Source organism: Stenella coeruleoalba (genome assembly GCF_951394435.1).
Source record: "Stenella coeruleoalba genome assembly, chromosome: 10".
In the NCBI taxonomy this organism is placed as follows: Eukaryota; Metazoa; Chordata; class Mammalia; order Artiodactyla; family Delphinidae; genus Stenella; species Stenella coeruleoalba.
The window spans coordinates 60,350,921-60,376,881 of NC_137156.1; the positions used below are offsets into that span (position 1 = coordinate 60,350,921).

Sequence of the window (25,961 nt, forward strand, 5' to 3'; positions counted from 1 at the left end):
GATTTCAAACATCAAGTACTATTAAGATTTTTGTTTTGTATCCTTTGCCATATAATTATTAGATAAGTGGGAGTAGCACCTGCATATCTTATGAAAATACCATTTCTTTGAATATAATTGATTATATTTATTCTTTGTGCCACAATCATTAAATAATAGGGAGCAGTTTGTGTCCTAAGAGATAATAGGAAAACATGTCCTATGAAAATAGCATCTCTTTGGCCTAATTGGATGTTTTCCTAATAAAACTGAAGGGGATGAAACCATAGTGATTCTTTTATAGCATAGAAAAGGAAGTGAGTAGTAGCCTCCAAGTAGGAGAGCTATTCTGACATATCCTGCCAGGGGTTACACAGAAGAGCCTTGCTTTTACATTATGTGATCCTCCAGAGAAAGTAGCATTTTCAGCTGGTTTCCTCTGTGGAAAGACACCTTTTCTCCATTGGTTAATCAGAGAGAAACAGTCACACTCAAGACATGCGGGGTGATGAAGAAAATTCCATTTAAAGTTGCGAGGTGTTGATGGATAACAGATAACTTGAGATATATATTTATGTGTGTGTGTGTGTGTGTGTGTGTATTGTATATAGGTATTTTATGTCTACTTTAAGGTCATACTGATTGCGTTTTACTTTGTCAATGCTGGTCTTTAAATATCCCGGCCTCGTACAGTGTATGCTAGATTTTTAAACTGTGGAAACTGCTGTTACTTGTCTTCAACAGGGATAATAGCCTAATAACTCGGAGCTCTGCATTTATAGATAACAGCAACAAAAAGAAAATGGTTACATCTTTAAAAAGGGGAAACAAAACAATGATATCTGATTGATTTGACAGTCCATGTGAGGCTGTTTGGCAAGGCACAGTGGCATTTCCATGATGGAGTTGGGTCACCTCTGAACACCAGTTAATTTAATTACGGTTGTGTTGGCTTCATTGGTTGCCCAGATGAAAGACCTTGGGCAAGTTAGTAAGTCTCCATTTCCATGTCAAATAAAGGAGAAAATTTTAACACCACACGGGGTTGTTGGGAAGACTGAAGGAACAGTGTGTGAAGAACTGTTGGCACGGCACTTGGCACATAGTAACCCCCACCACCAGTGTGCTTTTCTCTCTCTGTTGTATCCATACTGGTGGCGGCATTATCTTTATTACTCAGTAGTACAATAACATGCGATGCAAAAACCCCTACGGCTACAACCTCAAAATGCAATTCCCAGGTGCCTTCAGACCGTATTTAAGATGAGCAGTAAACACCCTGAATTTGTTTTATTTTTGCCACCCTGAAAAAAGCCCTTTGATTTCATGTAAATTCAGAAAGCATGCCGGCGCATCATTTTTGAAGCAGAAAAATAATGTGGATATTTACCCATAACTGCGGTACAGTGAAGTTAGCAGTTTTGATAATGGTGTTTGGCTTTTTTGTTTTGCTTAATGCCTGCAAAATTATCCTGCCTATAGCTCCCAGAGGTCCTTCCCATACAGCATGTTCTGTAATCATATTACGGATCTAATAAACATCTCTCTTATTGTAATAAACTCTTTGTGAATAGCCTCATTAATGTGCTGAAATAATGTACCCAGGGGTATTTCCAACAATTTCATTGTAGCTCTAAAATAAGCTGCCCTAACTGCCACTTCATCTCCAGTGAGTGTGCCCTGCAGTGTCTCACAGATCACGAAGGTACAAGGGGCAGAGCCTCCCAGTAAAGCTGCTTTGGGGGCAACAAAGTCCCACAGAATAAAACTTCAGACAAACAGTCTCACTTTTATTTTAATTCTGGATCAGTTTCTTTGAATAAGTGAACCATTAGTTTGTAAAGCTGAGACTTTACCGTATGGAATTTATGCTTAATGTCTAGATAATAAAGCCATAACTATAATTAACCATTTTATGCAGAGAATTTTCTTCTCCCAATTGTAAAAAATTGCCTGGTTTGATAAGTTTTTTACTGTGAGGAAGTGTTTTTTTAATTTTATTAGCCTGGTAACTTTACTATAAAATATCCATTCGTTTAATGGAAATAAAAACCCTTTTTAGGGATAAATGTATTATCTCCTATACATTTTCCTTTGGGGTATATTCTCTACCTCAAACCTGTATTATTTAGATATGAGCTTTTCAGAAATGGATTATTTTAGCATAAAGAGAACTCCAGGTGTTTTTTGATATCCTGGATTCAGTAAACAGTAATTTTTGCAGAATTCTAATCCATGTAATTCTGTAATACATTTTTGAATCTTTTATTATTATTATTATTTATTTATTTATTTTTGGCTGAGTTGGGTCTTCGTTGCTGTGCGTGGGCTTTCGCGAGTTGAGGCGAGCGGGGGCTACTCTTCATTGTGTTGTGCGCGGGCTTCTCATTGCGGTGGCTTCTCTTGTTGCGGAGCACGGGCTCTAGGCACACGGGCTTCAGTAGCTGTGGCTCTTGGGCTTAGTTGCTCTGTGGCATGTGGGAATCTTCCCGGACCAGGGCTCGAACCCGTGTCCCCTGCATTGGCAGGGGGATTCTTAACCACTGCGCCACCAGGGAAGTCCACATTTTTGAATCTTATAACCAAAAAGTAAAAAATTCGAGTTTCTTTGTTCATTATTTGGCAGTCATAAGAAATCATGATGGTCTGTTGCAGGAACTGTTAAATGCAGCCTTAGCCCTTCACATCTTCACCAGCCATTATCGTTCGTTATAGTGAGTCTTGCGTTTACCTCTTGACAGTTTGTGAGGGTCATTACAGAGGGTACCCAGGAAATTTCCCCTTTTTAAAATTTTTGGGGTAGGGAAGACAGCTTTACTTCAAATATTTGAATTACAAAATATGCCATCAGCCCATTAAAACAACTTCAAGAAATATAGAAATGATAGAAGTAAAACTAAAGTCTCCCCTCCCCGAACCAGGAACTACCTCCAGTGTAACTATGGCTTACATTTGATGTGTGTCCTGGCATTCTTTTTACTTTGCTTACAATCACATGCGTTTGTATCATTGTTTTTCTCTTGTATTGTTTTAGCTTCCATTTCTAAAAATAGTACCAGAGGATAGATATTTTGTAACTTGCTTTTCTTTTTACTTATGGCAATAGTATGGACATCTTTCCAAGTCAGCATTTATACTAGAGAATGGACTTGAGGATATGGGAAAGGGGAAGGATAAGCTGTGACAAAGCGAGAGAGAGGCATAGACATATATACACTACCAAACGTAAGGTAGATAGCTAGTGGGAAGCAGCCACATGGCACAGGGAGATCAGGAGCTTTGTGACCACCTAGAGGGGTGGGATAGGCAGGATGGGAGAGAGGGAGATGCAAGAGGGAAGAGATATGGGGATATATGTATATGTATAACTGATTCACTTTGTTATAAAGCAGAAATTAACACACCATTGTAAAGCAATTATACTCCAATAAAGATGTTTTAAAAAATGATCTTGTTCTTTTTATTTTTTTTAATTAAAATTTTTTTTTTCTTTAAACACAAGATAGCATATATTTTTAACATCTGTATTAGACTATAATTGCTTTACAATGGTGTGTTAGTTTCTGCTTTATAACAAAGTGAATCAGTTATACATATACATATGTTCCCATATCTCTTCCCTCTTGCCACTCCCTCCCTCCCACCCTCCCTATCCCATCCCTCCAGGCCATCACAAAGCACCCAGCTGATCTCCCTGTGCTATGCGGCTGCTTCCCACTAGCTATCTACCTTACATTTGGTAGTGTATATATGTCCATGCCTCTCTCTCGCTTTGTCACAGCTTACCCTTCCCCCTCCCCATATCCTCAAGTCCATTCTCTAGTAGGTCTGTGTCTTTATTCCTGTCTTACCCCTAGGTTCTTCTTGACATTTTTTTTTTCTTAAATTCCATATATATGTTTTAGCATACAGTGTTTGTCTTTCTCTTTCTGACTTACTTCACTCTGTATGACAGACTCTAGGTCTATCACCTCATTACAAATAGCTCACTTTCGTTTCTTTTTATGGCTGAGTAATATTCCATTGTATATATGTGCCACATCTTCTTTATCCATTCATCCGATGATGGACACTTAGGTTGTTTCCATCTCCTGGCTGTAAATAGAGCTGCAATGAACATTTTGGTACATGACTCTTTTTGAATTATGGTTTTCTCAGGGTATATGCCCAGTAGTGGGATTGCTGGGTCATATGGTAGTTCTATTTTTAGTTTTTTAAGGAACCTCCATACTGTTCTCCATAGTGGCTGTACCAAATCACATTCCCACCAGCAGTGCAAGAGTGTTCCCTTTTCTCCACACCCTCTCCAGCATTTATTGTTTCTAGATTTTTTGATGATGGCCATTCTGACTGGTGTGAGATGATATCTCATTGTAGTTTTGATTTGCATTTCTCTAATGATTAGTGATGTTCAGCAACCTTGCATGTGTTTGTTGGCAGTCTGTATATCTTCTTTGGAGAAACGTCTATTTAGGTCTTCTGCCCATTTTTGGATTGGGTTGTTTTTTTTTTTTCGTTATTGAGCTGCATGAGCTGCTTATAAATTTTGGAGATTAATCCTTTGTCGGTTGCTTCGTTTGCAAATATTTTCTCCCATTCTGAGGGTTGTCTTTTGGTCTTGTTTATGGTTTCCTTTGCTGTGCAAAAGCTTTGAAGTTTCATTAGGTCCTATTTGTTTATTTTTGTTTTTATTTCCATTTCTCTAGGAGGTGGGTCAAAAAGGATCTTGCTGTGATTTATGTCATAAAGTGTCCTGCCTATGTTTTCCTCTAAGAGTTTGATAGTTTCTGGCCTTACATTTAGGTCTTTAATCCATTTTGAGCTTATTTTTGTGTATGGTGTTAGGGAGTGTTCTAATCTCATACTTTTATATGTACCTGTCCAGTTTTCCCAGCACCACTTATTGAAGAGGCTGTCCTTTCTCCACTGTACATTCCTGCCTCCTTTATCAAAGATAAGGTGACATATGTGCGTGGGTTTATCTCTGGGCTTTCTATCCTGTTCCATTGATCTATATTTCTGTTTTTGTGCCAGTACCATATTGTCTTGATTACTGTAGGTTTGTAGTATAGTCTGAAGTCAGGGAGCCTGATTCCTCCAGCTCCGTTTTTCGTTCTCAAGATTGCTTTGGCTCTTTGGGGTTTTTTGTGTTTCCATACAAATTGTGAAATTTTTTGTTCTAGTTCTGTGAAAAATGCCAGTGGTAGTTTGATAGGGATTGCATTGAATCTGTACATTGCTTTGGGTAGTAGAGTCATTTTCACAATGTTGATTCTTCCAACCCAAGAACGTAGTATATCTCTCCATCTATTTGTATCATCTTTAATTTCTTTCATCAGTGTCTTATAATTTTCTGCATACAGGTCTTTTGTCTCCTTAGGTAGGTTTATTCATAGATATTTTATTCTTTTTGTTGCCATGGTAAATGGGAGTGTTTTCTTGATTTCACTTTCAGATTTTTCATCATTAGTGTATAGGAATGCCAGAGATTTCTGTGCATTAATTTTGTATCCTGCTACTTTACCAAATTCATTGATTAGCTCTAGTAGTTTTCTGGTAGCATCTTTAGGATTCTCTATGTATAGTATCATGTCATCTGCAAACAGTGACAGCTTTACTTCTTTTCCAATTTGGATTCCTTTTATTTCCTTTTCTTTTCTGATTGCTGTGGCTAAAACTTCCAAAACTATGTTGAATAGTAGTGGTGAGAGTGGGCAACCTTGTCTTGTTCCTGATGTTAGAGGAAATGGTTTCAGTTTTTCACCATTGAGAATGATATTCACTGTGGGTTTGTCATATATGGCCTTTATTATGTTGAGGTAAGTTCCCTCTGTGCCTACTTTCTGGAGGGTTTTTATCCTAAATCGGTGTTGAATTTTGTCGAAAGCTTTTTCTGCGTCTATTGAGGTGATCATATCGTTTTTATCCTTCAGTTTGTTAATTTGGTGTATCACATTGATTGATTTGCATGTATTGAAGAATCCTTGCATTCCTGGGATAAACCCCACTTCATCATGGTATATGATCATTTTAATGTGCTGTTGGATTCTGTTTGCTAGTATTTTGTTGAGGATTTTTGCATCTATGTTCATCAGTGATATTGGCCTGTAGTTTTCTTTCTTTGTGACATCCTTGTCTGGTTTTGGTATCAAGGTGATGGTGGCCTCGTAGAAGATCTCATTCTTTTTAATAGCTTCACAGTATTTCATAGTGTGAATGTACTATTGCTTATTCAGTCGAAACATCTCCTGATGCATGTCCAGTCAGGTTGTTTCCACTTATTTGCTATTAGGAGCATAATACAATGCACATCTTTGTTTGGGTTTAGGTACTTCTGTATTTCCTTTGGTAGATAAGCACCCAGAAGTGAGATGGCTAGATTAAAAGGTACTTTTCAATTTTAATAAATATTAATTTCTATATGGCTTCCCAAAAGATTTTAGCAGTTTATATTCTAATTAAAAGTGTATAAATATACTCATTTTCCTACATCTTCAGCACTACATCTTCTGAGTCTTTCTAAAATTTTGTCCATTTGACAGGTAAAAATGATGTCTCACTATATTAATTTGGATCCCATGGCTGTAGCATTGGGAAAGAGAAAGGAAATATAGCCACACAAATGGAAACTGTGTGTAACATTAAGGCATTAACTTTGTATAGAGAAGTAGATGATTTTATAGAAAATTACCAAAATTGGCATCAGAATAGATAAAAATATCAAACTTCAAAAGATGTAAATTTGATCATCTAATAATATGTCTCTCAAACTGTTTAAATAGGAATCCACAAGGTCTAAATTTGTTTTCACCACAAGCATGTGGAAAAGAAGGATATGGCAATCCAACGGAGATGTTATGAGTATATATACCATGTAGAAATTCACAGATGTCAATATAGGTATTATCACGAAAGCAAACGTTGTTAGGTAAGGTAAAAATCAGAATTATTTATGTTTCAAAAGTTACACGTCGGTTACAGAGGACATGATCACCCTCTTTGCCTTCTAGATGTCTTATGAGACTCCATTATTAGAAACGATATTTTCAAGGACTGCTTTATGATATACAATAGATTCTCCTTTTCTGCAACTGCAGGGAAAGAAGGAACATTTTCCTCTTTATTATTCTGCTAAGATTTCTTTCACAAACAGTTAGAAGGGCTGCCAATTTGAAGGGTAGATACTAGAATTGCATTAGTTACTACCAAAAGAAAAAACTTAAAATATAGAAAAAAGCCCCAAAAACCCAGACAACCAGATTCTAATAATGTGATATTTTGCATCTACAAGATCTATCATTAAAACATTGCAGGTCTGGGTGGTTTTACAAGTGAGTTCTAAATTTTCAACAAATAGACAACTTCTATACTATTTAAATAATTTAGAGTACAGAAAAAGATGGAAAGCTTTTTAGTTTATTTTCATAAAGCTATAATAAATCTAATGCCATAACCTACTTTAAAATAGTACAGAACAAATGAAGATCACTTTTACTTATTAACAGAGGTGAGAAAATTTCAAAAAGGTAAATCAGATCTAGCAGTATATTAAAGGACCAGTGTAACCAAATAGGTTTTTATCCAGGAATTCAAGAATAGTTCAAGCACTCGAAAAGCATAATTTAATATTTTAAGAAATTGAAGAAGAATAAAAACATGATCATAATAATCAGTGCTAAAAATTAGTTCAGCTAAACCAGTCTTCATTTTTAAAAACTCCATTTAAGATAGAGTGAATCTTCCAAACATGTTGAAAGTTATTTTCTAGAAATTAATAGTAAGCATGTAAAATAAACATTGAAAGCATTTTCATTAAAATTGAATAAAGAGGAATGTCTTCTACTGTCACGAAGTAGTCAGCAGTGGCGGGGGGAGGGAGATGTGTTGTTGGTAATGCTGTAAGATAAGAGAAATATTAAGTCTAAAAATGACCATTACTTTCAGTTGCTAAGGTTTTTATACCTAGGGAAGAAAAGATTGAAATAAGAAACTTGTTGGACTAAAAGCAAATTTCAGTAAGTTGGTGGCTTAGAATATAATACCCCAAAACCAAGAGCTTTTCTTTATACTGGCATTAATCTGTTTGAAGTTTTTCTGTGAAAAGAACTCCACACCCCTGCCCCCTGCAAAAAGGCCAAAACTAAATGTAACAAGAAAATGCAAGTTATATGGCGATAACTGTGTAACATTTTCAAAGACATAAGATAGGACCTGAATGAATGGAGAGACATGCAGGTACCTGGTGGTAAGATTTAAAAATACAGATTCTTCCCAAACTCATCTACAAATTTTAAGTAATTTTAAATCATAATTTCATGCACACTCTTTACTTCATTAAAATGGTCTTGTGGAATAAATGTGAGATTTACGAAGAAAATCTTGAACAGGAAGGTCTCTTTTCACTGTTCTCACTTTTCACACGTCCATCCCCTGTCTCTCACAAGACGCCTTTAAAGGAAAAGTGCAGGAACTCAAGAAAGAATAAAGCTAGAACAATGAAGAGAAAGGGAACATGGGAGTCAGTAGCAGATTAAGATTTCAGCATATTTCTAGGAGATAGAAGGAAGCCTGTAGAAGGATTAAACAGGCAGAGGAAGCCTGGCCCCAAAACACCCTGCGGGGTTGCCAGCAGGGTGGTGGGAGTTGACCTTCTCACTGAAACCCCACAGTATCTCTGGCCTCTGGGGAGGAGATGAAAATAGGGATGTTTTCAAAAGTCTGTATGAGGAAAGCTCTGCACTTGATCCCTCTTATGCTTTTCTCCAATTTCCACATACAGAAGACCAAGTAGCCCTAGTACATGTCCTCCAACATGATGCCGGGACTTTTCCTAAAGAAGTCTGAAGCTGAGAAGAAATCAGACAGTACCCCAGAGTAACGCCTGCCTGAATTTTCTGAGGAGGTGGTGGTAGAAGTGATTTGAGTCTTCCCTGAAGAGAAGCTTTCCAAGCTCCACACTGCAGTGTAGGGCTGGGCTACCACCCTCTCCCCGGGTGATCTCACTCAACTCCTTGATTTCAGTGGTGGCTATACAAGGAGGATTTCCAAGTTTGTATCTTTAGCCATGACCGTCCCTGGAACTCCACTCACATATCCTATAATGCTACCTACAATATCACCATGAGAATATCTAAGCCCATGGTGGTGCAAGCAGTGAATGAGGATCTGACTCAGGTTTGTGCCGGCTCTGCACCATCTTGCCTCATTGTCTAGCCTCTTCTACCACATTCACTCCAGTCATGCTGCCTCGTTGCTCAGACAGGGTCTTGTCAGCCACAGCAAGGCCTTTGGACTATATCTAAATGCGCTGAGAAGTTTTCGGAGGTTTTGAGCAGGAGGGAGAGATGATCTGATTAAAGTTTTTAAAAAAATCACTGTGGCTTCTGTGTGGAAAATAAATTGTAGGGAACACAAGTGGAAGCATAATGGAACATTTGGTTACTTCTTGGATATCTGTCTCGAACATCTTTCTGTCATCCAATGACAAAAGCAGAATCCACCTGAATGTCTACAGTGGAGAGAGAGAAAAATAGCAGAAAGGGACATATGATCAGGCCAAAGCTTTTACACAGAACCTAGCATCTTAACAGTCGGTGTTGACATCTTTACCCTCTATGGTTTCTGCAACTTTGGTGCTTCAGTAGAATTAGTTAAATCTCCTTCTATATTGACTGGTTATAATTTTTTAAATGAGCTATGTTTTCCCATTCTTTAGTTATTGATGAGGAAAATGTGAAGTTTATTATGAAACTAGTCAGGGCAGTGCAGGAGGCCCAGAAGTCGATGCTGATTTGACCTACCAGTGACTTTCAACTTATTTTTGGATTTTTAAAAAACCCTGGTTACTCTAGTCTATGATATATAGACTTACAACTAAATCAGTAATGGTAATGGCAGGTTTTCTTCCCTCAAAATTTCCACATTTAGGAATATAACGTGCCTGGGGGTCCAAGAAGTAAGGATAACTTCTCAGGGGAAGGGGACAGTGTCAAGGCTGTGGTCAACAGTGTTTCCGGGGCGCTGTCATAAGGAATTAACCACCATTCATCAGCTTAATGCTCTTTTCTGCTGCCTCTTCAGCTGAGTTTGGGCAGGAGGGATGTATTAAAAGGAAGAGGAACAGGGATTCATGGCCTAATGTGAAATCTTGTTAAAGATGTCCTGGTAAAACAGAGGGAATCTTTTCTCCAGGTGTTTAAATAATATCAAAAGGGTAGAAAACCTTGTATTACTAAGTGGTTTTCTTTTTTTCTTTCTTGGTTAATATATTCTCTTCTCTGAAAATAAATATTCCCTTATAATTTTGGCAAAACACTGTACTAGGCAATATTTTAAAAATAGAATATAAAATGAGAAAGGTTTTGAAATGTTGTATTGTATTATGCGGGTTGAGTAAAGGGAAGTAAACAGTACAACTGCGATTTTCAATTGTTTTAAAACAGTTTTTAAAGTTGAAGTATAAGTTTACTTTGAGATATATCCACTTTGTGTGTGTGTTTATATTTGTTATCTCTCTCACAAAGCATTTGAGTTTGCTAATGAGAATGTTTGCTATCAAGTTAGGGTTATCCGGTAAATTACAAGATGCCAAATGGATATACGTAAACTAAAAAAGATAAATTGTTTATCTGAAATTCAAACTTAATTTGGGTGTCCTTTAAAAAAAAGGTCTGGCTGAAATTTCTAAGTAGAAAACGTGAAGAAAACAATGAAGGTAAGATAGGGTGAAGCTTCTATACAATTATGAAGTCTAATATAATTGCTAAAGTTGGGCCATGGTTTTGGCCTTAAGAGTCCTGGTTGCAAGACAAAAATGAGAATATAATCATTTACAAGATGTACCTTGCCCAGTAAGTGGGGTAAGTAGTGGGGTGAGAGTTCTTTGGGGCAAAAAACATATTCTAGTTTTTAGATCTGAAAGAACACTTTTTTTATGGGTCTCCATTAAAGGAATCCTTTGCAATGGGGGTGGTGGTGGTACTATCTACCCCTTATTGAGCATTTATGAACTAGACAGTGTTTTTCAAAGAGAAGTTTTTGATTAAATGAAGTCCATTTTACCTTTTTCTTTTTCTTTTGTGAATTGCACCATATGAGTTTCAGGGATTCCTGAGGTTTGTGGCTTCTTTCATTTACTGTGGATGTTCCTTGGTGGTTCTGAGCTACCTTAGCTAACCCTAGAATTGACACATGCTATCAACTATTTTGAGTTAATTCTGGTACGTGGTAAAAGGTCTAGATTGAAGTTTATATTTCTGCATATTGTTTGAGCACATTTGTTGATACTATATTCTCAACTGTATTGCCATTGCACCTTTGTCAAAACTCAGTTGTATTTGTGAGGGTCTAGTTCCTGGGCTCTGATCTGTGTCTAACTTTATGCCAATGCCATACTGTTTTAATTATTTCAGCATTATAATAATGTCTTGAAATCAGGTAATATTATTCTTTCAACTAATATATACATGTATAATATAAAAACTTAGAATCAGTTTGTTGATTTCTACCAAAAAAAAAAAAACCTATTGGGGTTTCGATTGGGATTACATTTAGTCTTAATTTTGGGAGAATTGGCATTTTAACAAAATTGAGTCTTCTCACTCATGAGCAAGATATATCCCTCCAGTTATATGGATCCTCTTTAATTTCTCTCGGCAGTATTTTGTGGGGTTTAGCATACAGGTCTTTCATCTTTTGTCAGATTTATCCCTAAATCTTTGAATTTTTTAGATGTTATTGTACATGATATTGTTTTTTTATGAGTACATATTATAATTATTTACTGTTGGACATTTAGACTGTTTATAATTTTTTCACTTATAGCATTGCAATGAATAACTTTGTACATGTAGATATACTCACATGTGATTATTTCCCTTTAAAATTTTTTAAAATTATATTTTATTGAAGTGTAGTTGCTATGCAATATTATATAATGTTATGGGAGTACAATATAGTGATTCATAATTTTTAAAGGTTATACTCCATTTATAGTTATTGTAAGATGTTGGCTGTATTCCCCATGTTGTACAGTATATCCTTGTAGCTTACTTTATTTTTAAAAAATGATTTATTTTTTAGTATTTATTTATTTATCTATTTATTTATTTATTTTGGCTACACCAGGTCCCAGTTGCAGCATGCGGGCTCTTAGTTGCAACCTGTGGGCTTCTTAGTTCCGGCATGCAGACTCTTAGTTGTGGCATGTGGACTTCTCAGTTACGGCTTGCATACTCCTAGTTGCAGCATGTGAACTCTTAGTTGCGGCATGCGTGCGGGATCTAGTTCCCTGACCAATGATCGAACCCAGGCCCTCTGCACTTGGAGCACGGAGTCCTACCCACTGGACCATCAGGGAAGTCCCCCTTGTAGCTTATTTTATACCTAATAGTTTGTATCTCTTAATCCCCTACTCCTATTGATATATTGCCCCTCCCCCCATTGGTATCCACTAGTTTGTTCTCTGTATCTGTGAGTCTGCTTCTTTTTTGTTATACTCACTAGTTTGTTGTATTTTTAAGATTCCACGTGTAAATGGTATCATACAGTATTTGTCTTTCTCCGTCCCACTTATTTCACTGAACATAATGCCCTCCAAGTCCATCCATATTGCTGCAAATGGCAAAATTTCATTCTTTTTATGGCCAAATAGTATTCCATTGGGTGTGTGTGTGTGTGTGTGTGTGTGTGTGTGTACATATATTTATTTTTATTTATTTATTTATTTACGGCATCTTCTTTATCTATTCATCTGTTGATAGACATGTAGGTTGCTTCCATATCTTGACAACTGTAAATAATGCTGCTATGAGCATTGGAGTGCATGTATCTCTTTTCCATTTAGTGTTTTTGTTAACTGTGTTAAACTCATTTATGGGGTCTAGTGGATTGTTTGTGAATTCCATTGGATTTTCTACATCGAGAATCATGTCTTCTGCAAATAAGCAGTTAAGTCTTCCTTTCCAATCTGGATGCCTTTTATTTATTAATTTATTTTGGCCTGACTGTGCTGACCAGAACCTCCCATGTTGAGCGGAAGTGGTGAGAGCAGATGTTTCTATCTATCTTTCTGATCTCAGGGTGAGGCATTCAGTCTCTGACATATTTTTTATCAGGCTAAAGAAGTTTCCTTCCACTCCTTGTTTGCTGAGTTTTTGTTAGAAATAGGTGTTGAATATTGTTAAATACTTTTTCTACTGAGATGATCATATGGTTTTTCTTTTTTAGTTATTATGGTGTTATATGGGTTGACTGTATCCCTCAAAAAATATGTGTTAAAATCCTAACCCCCCAGTACCTCAGAATGGGACCTTATTTGGAAATAGGCTCATTGCATGTATATGTAATTTGTTAAGATGAAGTCATACTGGAATAGTGAGGGCTCCCTAATCCATTATGACTGCTGTCCTTATAAGAAGATGGCCATATGAAGCCAGAGACACAAGGGAGAAAGCAATGTGACGATGCAGGCAGAGATTGGAGTTCTGCTGCCACAAGCCAAGGAACGTCTGGGGCTACTGGATGCTGGAGGAAGCAAGGAGGGATTCCCCCCTGGAGGCTTCAGAAGGGGCATGGCTCTGCCTTGATTTCAGACTTCTAGCCTCCAGAACTGTGAGAAGATAAATTTTTGTTGTTTTAACCCACCTAGTTTGTGATCCTTTATTATGATGGTAGCCCTGGGAAATTAATACATATGATTTATTACATTGACTGATTTTTTTGAACCTTAAACATACCTACATTCCTAGGATACACTCTATTTAGTCAGGATGTATTGTCTTATTATCTTTTTAATATTTTGTTTGATAATATAATATCCTTTTAATATTTTATTGTTCCTTTATTTAATATTATTATCCTTTTAATATTATTATCCTTTGATTTGCTATAATTTTGTTTAGAATTTGTGCATCTGTGTTCATGTTTTGTAGTTTACTTTTTTATACTGTTTTTGTCTGGTTTTGGTATCAGGGTAATGTTGGTCTCAGAAAATGAGTTGGGAAGTATTCTCTCCTCTTCGTTTTTCTTGAAGACTTTGTGCAGAGTTGCTATTGTTTTTTTAAAAAAGATTTATCAGGGGCTTCCCTGGTGGTGCAGTGGTTGAGAGTCCGCCTGCCGATGCAGGGGACACGGGTTCGTGCCCCGGTCCGGGAGGATCCTACATGCCGCGGAGAGGCTGGGCGCGTGAGCCATGGCCACTGAGCCTGTGCGTCCCGAGCCTGTGCTCTGCAACGGGAAAGGCCACAACAGTGAGAGGCCCGCGTACCGCAAAAAAAAAAAAAAAAAGATTTATCAGGAAGTATTTGTACCTTTAACCCCTGTAAAGTGTACAGTTCACTGCTGTTTAGTATTTTCTCAGAGTTGTGCACCATCACCATTATCTAATTCCAGAACATCTTCGTCTGAATGTTCAGAAAGGAATTTCATATTCATTAAGAGTCACTCCCCATTCTCTCCCCTCCAGACCCTTGTCAATCGCTAATTTACTTTCTGTTTCTATAGATTGGCCTATGCTGGATATTTCTTATATATGGAACTATATAATATGTGGCCTTTCTCTTAGCATGATGTTTTTTCCAAGGTTCATTCATGTCTGTAGCATGTATCAGTACTTCATTCTTGGTTTTGGCAAATAATATTCTATTATATAGATACACCATAGTTGCTTATCCATTTATTATGGATATTTGAGTTGTTAACACTTTTTGGCTATTTTGAATAAGGCTACTGTGAACAATTGTGTACAAATTTTTGTGTAAATGTGCTTTCTTTCTCTTGAGTATGTATCTAAGAGTGGAATTGCTCAGTCCTATGATCAGTCTGTTTAACCTTTTGAGGAAATAGAGTGCTTTACAAAGCTGCCATCAGCACCAGCAATGTATGAAGGTTCTAGTTTCCCCACACGCTCACCAACACTTGTCATTGTCTGTATTCTTAGTTATAGCCATCCTAGTGGGCGTGAAGTGGTATCTCCTAGTGGTTTTGATTTGCATTTCCCTGATGGCTAATGATGTTGAATATCTTTTCCTGTTGTTATTGACCATTTATATACCTTTCTGGAAGAAATGTCTATTTTCTTTGCCTTTTAAAAATTATGTTATTTGTCTTTTTATTACTGAGTTGTGAGAGTTTTTATATTGTGTGTGTATGCAAGTCCCTTATTAGGTATTAGATTTATAGCAATTTTCCCTTATTCTGTGGGTGGTCTTTTTACTTTCTTCATGGTATCATTTACAGCACAAAATGTTTTAATTTTGTTGAAGTCCAGTTTATCAAATTTTTTTTGGTTGTTGCTTGTGCTTTTGGTGTCATACCCGAGAAACCATTGCCTAACGCAAGGACGCAAAGGTGTAATTACTCCTATGTGTTCTTCTAAAAGTTTTATATGTTTAGCTCTTGTATTTAGGTATTTGATCCGTTTGGAGATAATTTTTGGATGTGGTGTGGTGTACAGATCCAACTTCGTTCTTTTGCGTATGGATATCTAGTTGTCTTAGCAACATTTGTTGAAAAGACCATTTTTCTCACCACCCCCCATTAAATTGTCTTGGCACTCTTGTTGAAAATCAGCTTACCATAAATGTAAGCGTTTAATTAGGGGCTCTAGATTCTATTCCATTGATCATTATGCATGTCCTTATTCCAGTACTACATTTACTGGATTACTGTAGCTTTGTAGCAAAATTTGAAATTGGGAAATGTGATCCCTCCAAATTTATTCTTCTTTTGTAAGTTTGTTTCGGCTATTCTTAGTCCCTTGCATTTCCATATGAATTTTAGGATCATCAATTTCTGGAAAAAAAAAATCCAGCTGCAACTCTGAAAGCTTTTAATCTGTAGATCAGTTTGGGGCATGTTGCCAACTTAATAATGTTAACTCTTCCAATCCTTGAACATGGAATGTTTTACCGTTTATGTACCTTGTTTAATTTTTTCCAAGAATGTTTCACTTTTCAGTGTACAAGTTATGTACTTCTTTCAACATTAGTTCTAAATATTCTGTTATTTTTGATGCTATTATAAGTGAAATTGTTTTCTTAATTTAGTTTTCAGATTCTTCATTGCTAGTGTATAGAGATACAATTGCTTTTTTTTATTGGGGTATAGTTGCTTTACAGTGTTGTGTTAGTTTCTGCTATACAGCGAAGTGAATCAACTATGTGTATACATATATCCCTGTTTTTTGGATTTCCTTCCCATTTAGGTCACCACAGAGCATTAAGTAGAGTTCTCTATGCTATACAGCAGGTTCTCATTAGTTATCTATTTTATACATATTAGTGTGTGTTGATCTCTTATTCTACTACCTTTCAGAACTCGTTTATTTTTATAGTAAAAAAAGTGGATTCTCTAGGATTTTCTGTATGTAAGATCATGTAATCTGCAAATAGGGTTTGCCTTTCTAGATGATTTTTATTTCTTTTCCTTGCCTTATTGCCGTAGCTAGTACTTCCAATGTAGTGGTGAATAGACCTGGCAAGAATGGACGTCTATCTTGTTCATGATCTTAGAGGGAAGGAATCCACTCTTTACCCATTAAGTATGGTGTCAGCTGTAGATTTTTCCCTAGATATCCTTTATCAATTTGAGAAGGTTCTGTTCTATTTATAATTTGTTGAGTTTTTTTAATCCTAAAAGGGGTTTTAATTTTGTCAAATGCTTATTCTATGACTGTTGAAAGGCTCTTATAATTTTTGTCTTTTATTCTATTAATATTGCACCTAACATTGATTTTTAGATGCTAAACTAGCCTTACATTCCTAGGATAAATCCCACTTGGCCGTAGTATACAATACTTTTAATATGTTGCTGAATTTGGTTTGCTAACACTTTGCTGAAGATTTTTTCATCTATATTCATAAGGGCTATTGGACTGAAGTTGTCTTTTCATGGAATGTGTTTGTCTAGTTTTGGTATCAGGATAGTACTGGCCACATAGAATGAGTTTGGAAGTTTCCATTTCCTTTAGCTTTCTGGAAGAATTTGTATAGACTTGGTATTCACCAATAAAGCCATCTGGGCCTGTAGTTTTCTTTGTAGGAAGGTTTTTAACCATAAATTCATTTTCTCTAATGGATAAAGTGCTATCCAGGTTACCTGTGTCTTCAGAGTGAGCTTTGGCCTGCTCTCTTCTCTCTGGTACTTTGTCCTGTGAACTGTAGCTGCTTTGGTTTTCTGAGACTTTTCACTCTGTCTCCTCAACTTAAAATTTTTATCTGCTGGTTTCCACCTCAGTTGCCGTCCCTGTGCTTAGGCCTGGTGACCTCGTAAGCCTCTGACCTGGGACAAGAGTAGAGCTCACCTCAATTGTTCTCCATCCCTTGGGCATCACTGTCCTACATTACCTGATGTCTAGTGTCTTAAAAACCATTGTTTCGTGTATTTTTCTGTTAGTTTGTTTTTGCAAGCACTTGGGTATAATCTTATCCTGTTAGGCCAGGGAAGATGGGAGGATTTTTATACCGTCACAATCTTTTTGGTAGTGGTGGGGCAGAGCACACAAAACTAAACACAAACATTATCAAGTTTACAAGGATCCAAGAAATAAGCCATCTTTGAAATTATTACTTATGATAAGCATCCTCCCATCATTTCAACAGTGAAGCAAAACTAACTCAGAAATGAAGAAATGTTAAAGTAGACTGAAATAGAAGCATGAATGCCTGTTCGTATCTCACTAACTACCCAGAAGCTATGAAAATAGAGAAAGGATTAAATATCTTACAATCATGGGAGAATGGAAGGAGAAGCTGTTAGTGGAAAAGAAATTTTGTGCAGTTACTAGATGATAGAAAGCACATGGAACTGAATCGAAATACAGTGAAGAAACCTATCACCCAGAACATACATAGGAAGAAACTAACCAGAAGGTAGGAACAGATGCAGATGATCTATAAACTCAGAGTGGAAAACTGATGGAGGCCCTAGGCACTTAACCAGACTAATTGAAGATGCACATTTAGAACGGGCAGGCCTGTCAGTCCCCTTCCCTTATTAATTTTGCTCTGCTTTATTGCAACATAATAGGTCAAGAACTGCACTGTAAAGAGAATGAACTATCTGATGTGATTTCTAGTTTGGGGTTATGCCCTAGAGAGAAGCATTGTGGAGCTTGAGGAAATCATAGAACACAGGCAGAGGAGGCAACTTGAAGAATCAGACATATACAAATGGAAAGGAAATGGAAGCCAGCTGCCTATAATAATCTGACCAATCTTTCATTCATAGAATAGAAAGCCAAGGACCACCAGACATTTGGGGAAGCATAACAGCCAGAAGGAGAGAAACCAAGGTGAATAAACAGCTGAGAACAAAAGAAAGTTGATAGGAAGTGTCATGGGTTGAATTGTGTCTGCCACAAAAATGATATGTTGAAGTCCTAACTCCCAGCACTTCAGAATATTAAACCTCATTTGAAAATATTGATGGTCTAGATGTAGTTAATTAAGATGAGGTCATACTCAAGTAGGGGGGGGCCCTTAATCCAATATGACTGGTGTCTTTGTAAGAAGACAACCGTGTAAATTCAGACACACACAGGGAGGAAGCCATGTGATGGCGGAGGCAGAGATGGGAATTATGCAGCCGCAAACTAAGAAATGCCAGAGGTTTCCAGCAAGTCATAAGAAGCAAGCGAAGATTCATACTATGAGTTTCAGAGGGAGCAGGGTCCTGCTGTTTGATTTTGAACTTCTAGCTTCCAGAACCGCGAGGTAATACATTTCTGTTGTTTATGTCACCCAGTTTGTGGTACTTTGTTATGGCAACCCTAAGAAAATAATATTGGGAATAAAAGAGAATTTAATAATACTTAATGAAAACATAAAACAAATGTTCAAGTAACCCACAGGAAGGTTAAAAAAAGAGAGAGGGAATCAGAAAAATAAGAAACAGGGGAAATAAATAGAAGACAATAAAATTGCATGTTGGACTTAAACCCTAGCATCTTAATATTTATCATAAAAATGTAAATGGTCTAAATGCACCAATTAAAAGACAGAGATGACTAGAATGGATAACAAAACATGGTCCAACAGTATGTTGTCTACAAAAATCTCACTTCAAATATGATACAGGCAGGTTGAAAGTAAAAGCTTGAAAAGTATATACCATGCAGATATTAATTTTTAAAAAGCAGGAGTGGCTGCCCTAATTACATGTTAATTTCCTGATTGTGATCTTGTACTATAGTTATGCAAGATGTTTCCATTGGGGAAGTTGGGTGAAGTATGTGTGGTATCTCTTTGTATTGTTTCTTACAATGGTATATGAACCTGCAAATATCTCAAAATAAGATTTACTCACCTGCAAAAGAATGAAGGTGGTCGCCTACTCATACCATATACAAAAATTAATTCAAAATGGATCAAGACCTAAATGTAAAAGCTGAAACTATAAAGTTCTTAAAAATAAATGTAAGAGCTAAAACTATAAAAATTCTCAGAAGAAGCTTAAATCTCAGGACCTTGAAATAGGCAATGGTTTCTTAGGTTTGACACCAAAATCACAAGGAATAAAAGGAACAGATAGGGACTTCCTTGGTGGTCCAGTGGTTAAGACTTTGCCTTCCCATGCAGGGAGTATGGGTTCAATCCCTGGTCGGGGAGCTAAGATCCCACATGCCTTATGGCCAAAAACTCAAAAAAACATAAAATAGAAGCAGTATTGTCACAAATTCAATCAAGACTTTAAAAATGGTCCACATCAAAAAAACTTTTAAAAAATGGATAAATTTGACTTCATCAAAATAAAAAAATATTTTGTGCCTCAAAGGACACTATCAAGGGACTTCCCTGGTGGTCCAGTGGCTGAGACTCAGTGCCCCCAATGCAGGGGGCCCAGGTTCGATTCCTGGTCAGGGAACTAGATCCCACATGCTGCAACTAGACCTGGCGCAGCCAAATAAATAAATAAATATTTTTTTAAAAACAGGACACTATCAAGAAAGTGAAAAGGCAACCCACAGAATGGGAAAACATTTTTGAAAATCATATATCTGCTAAGGGATTTGTGTTTAAAATATATAAAGAACACTTAGACTCAATTCTAAAAAGACATATGGCCTATGTTAAAAAGTGGGCAAAGTATCTGAATAGACATTTCTCCAAAGACGATATGCAAATGGACAATAAGCACATGAAAAGATTTTCAACATCATTAGCCATCAGGGAAGTACAAATGAAAGGCCACCACGAGTTACCACTCCACATGCACTAGGATGACTGTAATTAAAAATATAGGTAATAACAAGTGTTGGTGAGGATGTGGGAAAACTGGAAACCTCACGCATTGCTGGTGCTAATGGCAGCTTTAGAAAACAGTCTGGCGGCTCCTCAGAAAGTTACACATAGGCTTCCCTGGTGGCGCAATGGTTGAGAGTCCACCTGCTGATGCAGGGGACACGGGTTCGTGCCCCGGTCCGGGAAGATCCCACATGCTGTGGAGCGGCTGGGCCCGTGAGCCATGGCCGCTGAGCCTGCGCGTCCGGAGCCTGTGCTCCGCAACGGGAGAGGCCACAGCAGTGAGAGGCCCGCGTACCGAAAAAAAAAAAAAAGTTACACATAGTGTTATCACATGACTCAGCACCTCCACTTCTAAGTATATACCCAAGAGAAACAAATGCTTGTCTGCACAAAAACGTTTGCACACATGTTCACAGCAGTGTTATTCATACTAGTCAAAAGGTGAAAACAACTCAGATGTCCATCAACTGATGAATGGATAAACAAAATGTGGTATATCCATACAGTGGAATATTACTACGTAATAAAAAGAAATGAAATACTGATACATGCTACAGCATGGATGACTCTTGAGAACATGCTAAGCGAAAGAAGCCAGTCAGATAGGGTCATATTTTGTATGATTTCAAGTATCTGAAATGTCCAGAATAGGCAAAGCCAGAGAGACAGAAAGCACGTTAGCACTGGGCAGGGACTGGGGGTAGAGAGGAAGAGATGACGTGAAGGTAGCAGTTACAAGGTACAGGGTTTCTTTTTCAGGTAATGAAAAAAATTCTAAAATTGGTTCTGTTGGTGGTTGCACCACTCTGAAAAATATTAAAAACCATTGAATGGCAGATATATGTTAAATGACTGAATTGTATGTCACAGGAATTATAGCTTAACAAAGCTATTAGAAATAAAATAAAACTTTAAACATTAAAAGGTTAAAATGCTTATGGTATGATTATTATTTCATAATATACCTTTTAATACAGAAACAATGCTTTCTCTCTGCCTGTTTAGTCAATAATGATTTGGAAACAGACAAGTTCAACCTTGTCTGTTTCTTAATATCTTCTAGAAAGTGGGTTTTCCTAAACAAGTTAGGTAAACAAGAATGTAAGTGCTGTGCCTCGGAAAAATCAAACTGTTTCCACACCTACAGATGCACATACACCTGTATGAATATATGCATATATACATATGCATATAAAATATATGTTGGTCCTTTGCTTGTCACAGGTCATTCATCACTATGGATTAAAGAAAGGACTGCAGGATTTCCTTCTGATTTTGTGCTGTTAGCCTTGTTTGAGTTACTGTATGCATTTTGAAAAAGATCCATTCAAAAAAATACTCCTTTAATTAAACTTTGTACTCAGACTGACATTTTATCCGTTACGCCAAATTTTACTGTGGTTCTTGAGGAATACCAACACCATCTTCAGTTAAGCTTAAGTCGTCCAATTTATTAATTTTCAGCTTCCTAACGAGGATCCTGAAATTTTTGAAGTTTCATCCAAGTGTCTGTCTATACTGGTTCAGTTGTATGGAGGAGAAAACCCAGACAGCCTGTCTCCCGAAAATGCAGAGAATTTTGCTGATTTACTGACGTCCAAAGAGGACCCGAAGGAGCAGAAGCTTCTGTTGAGGATTCTCAGAAGAATGGTGAGTCCACACCGAAACTGGGGCTTGGGTGGGTGGCCTCAGTTGCAGCCAGTAGATGGGGAGTAGTCATTTTTTTCGACCTAGTTTCATTAAAGAACTCCCAATTACCTTTCCCCGTAGTCACCTACTGTTAACATTTATCATATTCTGCATATCTATCTGCATATACAAGTATTTTTCTTGAACTGTGAGAGAGTAAGTTAGACACATTGTTCTTGCTTACTCCTTAGTATGTGAGTGTGTATTTCCTAATGAAATGGATGTTCTGTTACTTAACTACAGTTATCAAAACCAGGAAATTTAACATTGATACAAATCTTTTACTAATCTGCCATCTGTATTCCAGTTTTGTCAGCTGTCCCCATAATGTCCTTTATAGCTTGTTTTCTGGTGTGGAAACCAGTCCAGGATCATGTATTTTAGTAGATGTGTGTCCTTAATGTGGAATAGTTCTGCAGCCTTTCTTCATCTTTCATGACATTTCTGAAGAACAGGCCAGATGTTTTGTAGACTCTCCCTCAATGTAGGTCTCTCTGATGTTTTCTGGACAATTGGATTCAGGTAAGCCCCAGAAGAAATACTGTGTCCTTCTCAATCCATCAGATCCAGAGGCTTATGACGTCTGTTTGCCCTTTACTGGTGATGTTAATTTTGATCACTTCATTAAATCAATGTGGTGTTGTTATTTTTAAATTTTTTAATGGTTGCAAAAGGGAGATTTTCAAACTCACAACGTTTCTAATCCCCAGTATGGTACTGTAGGAAAAATTTTCCCTTTCGCCCATTTATTTTTTATTTATTTTATTTTACTTTAGTTTTTGGCGGCGTTGGGTCTTCGTTGCTGCACCAGGGCTTTCTCTAGTTGAGGCGAGCGGGGGCTACCCTTCATTGCGGTGCACGGGCTTCTCATTGTGGTGGCTTTTTTTGTTGCAGAGCACAGGGCTCTAGGCGCACCGGCTTCAGTAGCTGTGGCTCACGGGCTCTAGAGCGCAGGCTCAGTAGTTGTGGCTCGCAGGCTCTAGGGCACAGGCTCAGTAGTTGTGGCGCTCGGCTTTAGCTGCTCCGCGGCATGTGGGATCTTCCCGGACCAGGGCTCGAACCTGTGTCCCCTGCATTGGCAGGCGGATTCTTAACCACTGCGCCACCAGGGAAGTCCATCGCCCCATTTATTTTATTTTTAAAAATACAAATAGCGGATGTTTACTTGAAAGTACTTTTGAAGACTGACTTATTTTCTTTTTACAGTAGATCTTGTTCTGCTGCTTTCGAAGGCCGTTATTTACAGCAGCTGTTGTGGAAGTTAGTCGAGGAGTGGAGGTCCCGTTAGTGTGTGTCGTGTTCTGGCTTGTCAGTCTGTGTTCACTTCTAGATCCAATTATCTTGAGGGGTCCTTTGGCAGTGGAGGCCATGGATGCTCCAGAGAGTTGCCTTCAAGACAGTTTTTATGCTAGTTTGATAGACAGCTGCAGTACGTGACCCAGCTAGATCTACACAGCAGGTTATGGGTGACAGAACTAGAACAGAGATAGGGAGTTACCCTCCTCGCTGCTACATTATGCTTCTGTACGGCCAGACCTCCCGACCGCAGCAATGCTTCCCGTCTAGTGGAGTCATTCCCTGAGTAACCGGATGATGACACAATCTAAGAGAGCCTCCCAAAGTGTAGGATAAATACTTCTGGGGAAAGTAGATCTTGGGCATGGTACTCCAACCTAGCACTAGATGACACTGAATCACATAGTAAGGCAAATATTTCCTCTTCCATTTTATTTTGATCTTTCTGATGATTTCAGGGGAAAGTCTCAATTTGGTACTACTGTGTCTTTAACACCTCTCGAATCCTTCAGAATGTCCCTTTTTAACAGAGAGGAAGCCTCTCAGATGACTAGCTTTTTCAGTAGAGATAAGATATTTCTTTCAAAAAATAGTTTTGTTCATTTAAAACTGGTGAGTCGATGTGAGGTCAAGTACTAGAAAATATGGTAATATGAGTGATACGTACACGTGGCAGAATCGTGTGTTTGGTACAGAAACAAAAGCTTGGGCATATTGACCTCACATCTGATACAATTAATTTTATAGAGATTCACCATCTCGTATTTGAAAATGTTAGGGCCAGATTTAGTTTGGAATTTATAATTTCCGATCTTTTTGGCATGGTGCTTATACTATATATGATATGACTCCGCAGCAATCACCTGGGGTGGTACCGTCGTCAAGCATGGTAATATTTCTGCTGCAAAGTGTGTGAACATTCACACCAAGTGGGTAAATAAAAACTATATGTGACCCCACGTGGGTTAGGTCAGGTTTTGCCACCAAATATGGTTTTGAACCAAACTTAAGAAAAAAAGTTTTGATTTTCAGAGCTTTCTAGATTTTAGAATTGCAGAGAGATTATGGACCTATCTTTGGAATAAATTACATCATTTTTAAAAACCAGGTTAATTTAATCATGCAGGAAACAATTAGACCCCAACTTGGTCAAAGTAACCAGATTACACCATCTTTTAGTTTACTTTACTGTCTGAAATGATTTCCTTATAGTTTCTGACCTGCCACATATAGGGCCAGGTAGGTTTTGTTGGTGGAAGAAAAGTTGAATCCAAGTGACTTTATCTGTGTATGTGAAAATAGAAGTAAGTAGTTTCTGGTTCTGCTCATCTGCTTGTTTTTTTTTTTTTAATTGTAGTAAAGTAAACATAATATAAAGTTTCCAGCCATCTGTGATAAGTGCTTTATATAATCTTCTGAAAACTTTCTAAATTAGCCACAATCAGGGATTCTGGGCCTTGAACTTGCCTGTCCTCGGTTCTGCTTAAACTTAGTACTGAGTTCAGTATGTTTGGAGAGAAACAGCAGCAGATGACCCAGAGTTGTATGATGCCAGCGCGCACTCCCGACTGATGTGGTCCTTTCCCTCTCTCTCGCCGCTTCCTGTCCTCACCTCCGTGGTTGCCATTGTTTTGTAACTGTCAGCTTACCGTCTGTTCTCACCTTCACATTACCCTTGTTCAGGGTAGTGATGTGGTCTTTTTCAGCATGTTATAGTGTCTAGCCCATGAAAGGTGGTCAGCAGATGATGCTTCTAACTGTGTTAAGTTCTTCTGGTGAATTACCTCATTTAATCTTCACAGCTACCTTAGCCGTCAGCTCCAGTGACTGCTTCCATTTATAGGTTAAAAGCTAAGGCTCAAAGAGCTTACGTAACACTCCCAAGGCCACCAACGAGGACTCGGCAGAGCTGGGACCAGCCAAGCTGACCTGACCCTAGCTTGTGCTCTTGCCAAGTAGCTAGCCACCTTGCTGCTGCTCTGTCCAGGACTGATCTGGACTCTGAGGGCATTTGTTAAGCTGAACCTGACTGAATTTCGATCTAGAAGGCACCGAAGAGATTCATTCTTTCATTCATGGGAAAATAATAGTTATTACTATGTGCATCCTCTACGCTGGGGGAACTAAGACAGTAAGATATGCTCTTCCTGCTGCCTGTTCTCAGGGATCCCTAACTGGAGCGAGAGAGAAACGCCAGCTTCATTATAAAGCAGAATGCAATCAGTGCCACGCTAGAGGAGCCAGCAAAGTTCCACAGAAACATTCCCTTTGGGGAGGAGATTGGCCAGGACATGGTGTTTGAGCAGTGTGTAGAAGGATGTGTTAGTCATCCATGCATGGACCAGGAAGAAGCACATCCTGAATCATGGCCCCAAAATCCACAGGGCTAGACTGACAGACATAAGAAATGGACCAGGAGAGGCCAGAGGGGACCAAACATTTGGAGTTCGGACACCGTTGTTAGAATTAGGAAGTTCTGGTCTCTGAAACCAAAGGACAGTGGTAGCATCTCAATTGAATTCAAATTATGTTTACGGTGAAATAAAGCTTTCTCACAGTGCCCGGCATGTAATTGGTATTTAATAAGTATCCACTGAGCTGAGTAAGAAATGTCTATAAAATCTCTACTTTTGTTATTGGCAGTTGTTCATTTTTGCTCTTCAGTGTATATTGTGAGCTCATTTGAGTGCTTTGTAGATGCACAGGCCAGAATGAGAGGGACCTTAAAAGGCATTTAGTTGTTCCCCAGTCTGA

The 25,961-nt window shown here is 37.9% G+C and overlaps 1 protein-coding gene across 6 annotated transcripts in view; it reads left to right on the top strand.

Moving 5' to 3' along the window:
* Positions 1-25,961, top strand: part of ULK4 (unc-51 like kinase 4) — a 521,183-nt gene that overhangs the window by 369,894 nt on the left and 125,328 nt on the right. For all 6 annotated transcript variants that reach the window (XR_013830122.1, XR_013830123.1, XM_079933605.1 and 3 more), the window contains one exon: positions 21,687-21,872. Coding sequence is in view for 4 of the 6 variants with exons in the window: in XM_079933605.1 (XP_079789731.1) it covers positions 21,687-21,872 (186 nt within the window). In the remaining 2 variants the exon portion in view is untranslated. The remainder of the gene's footprint in view (positions 1-21,686; positions 21,873-25,961) is intronic.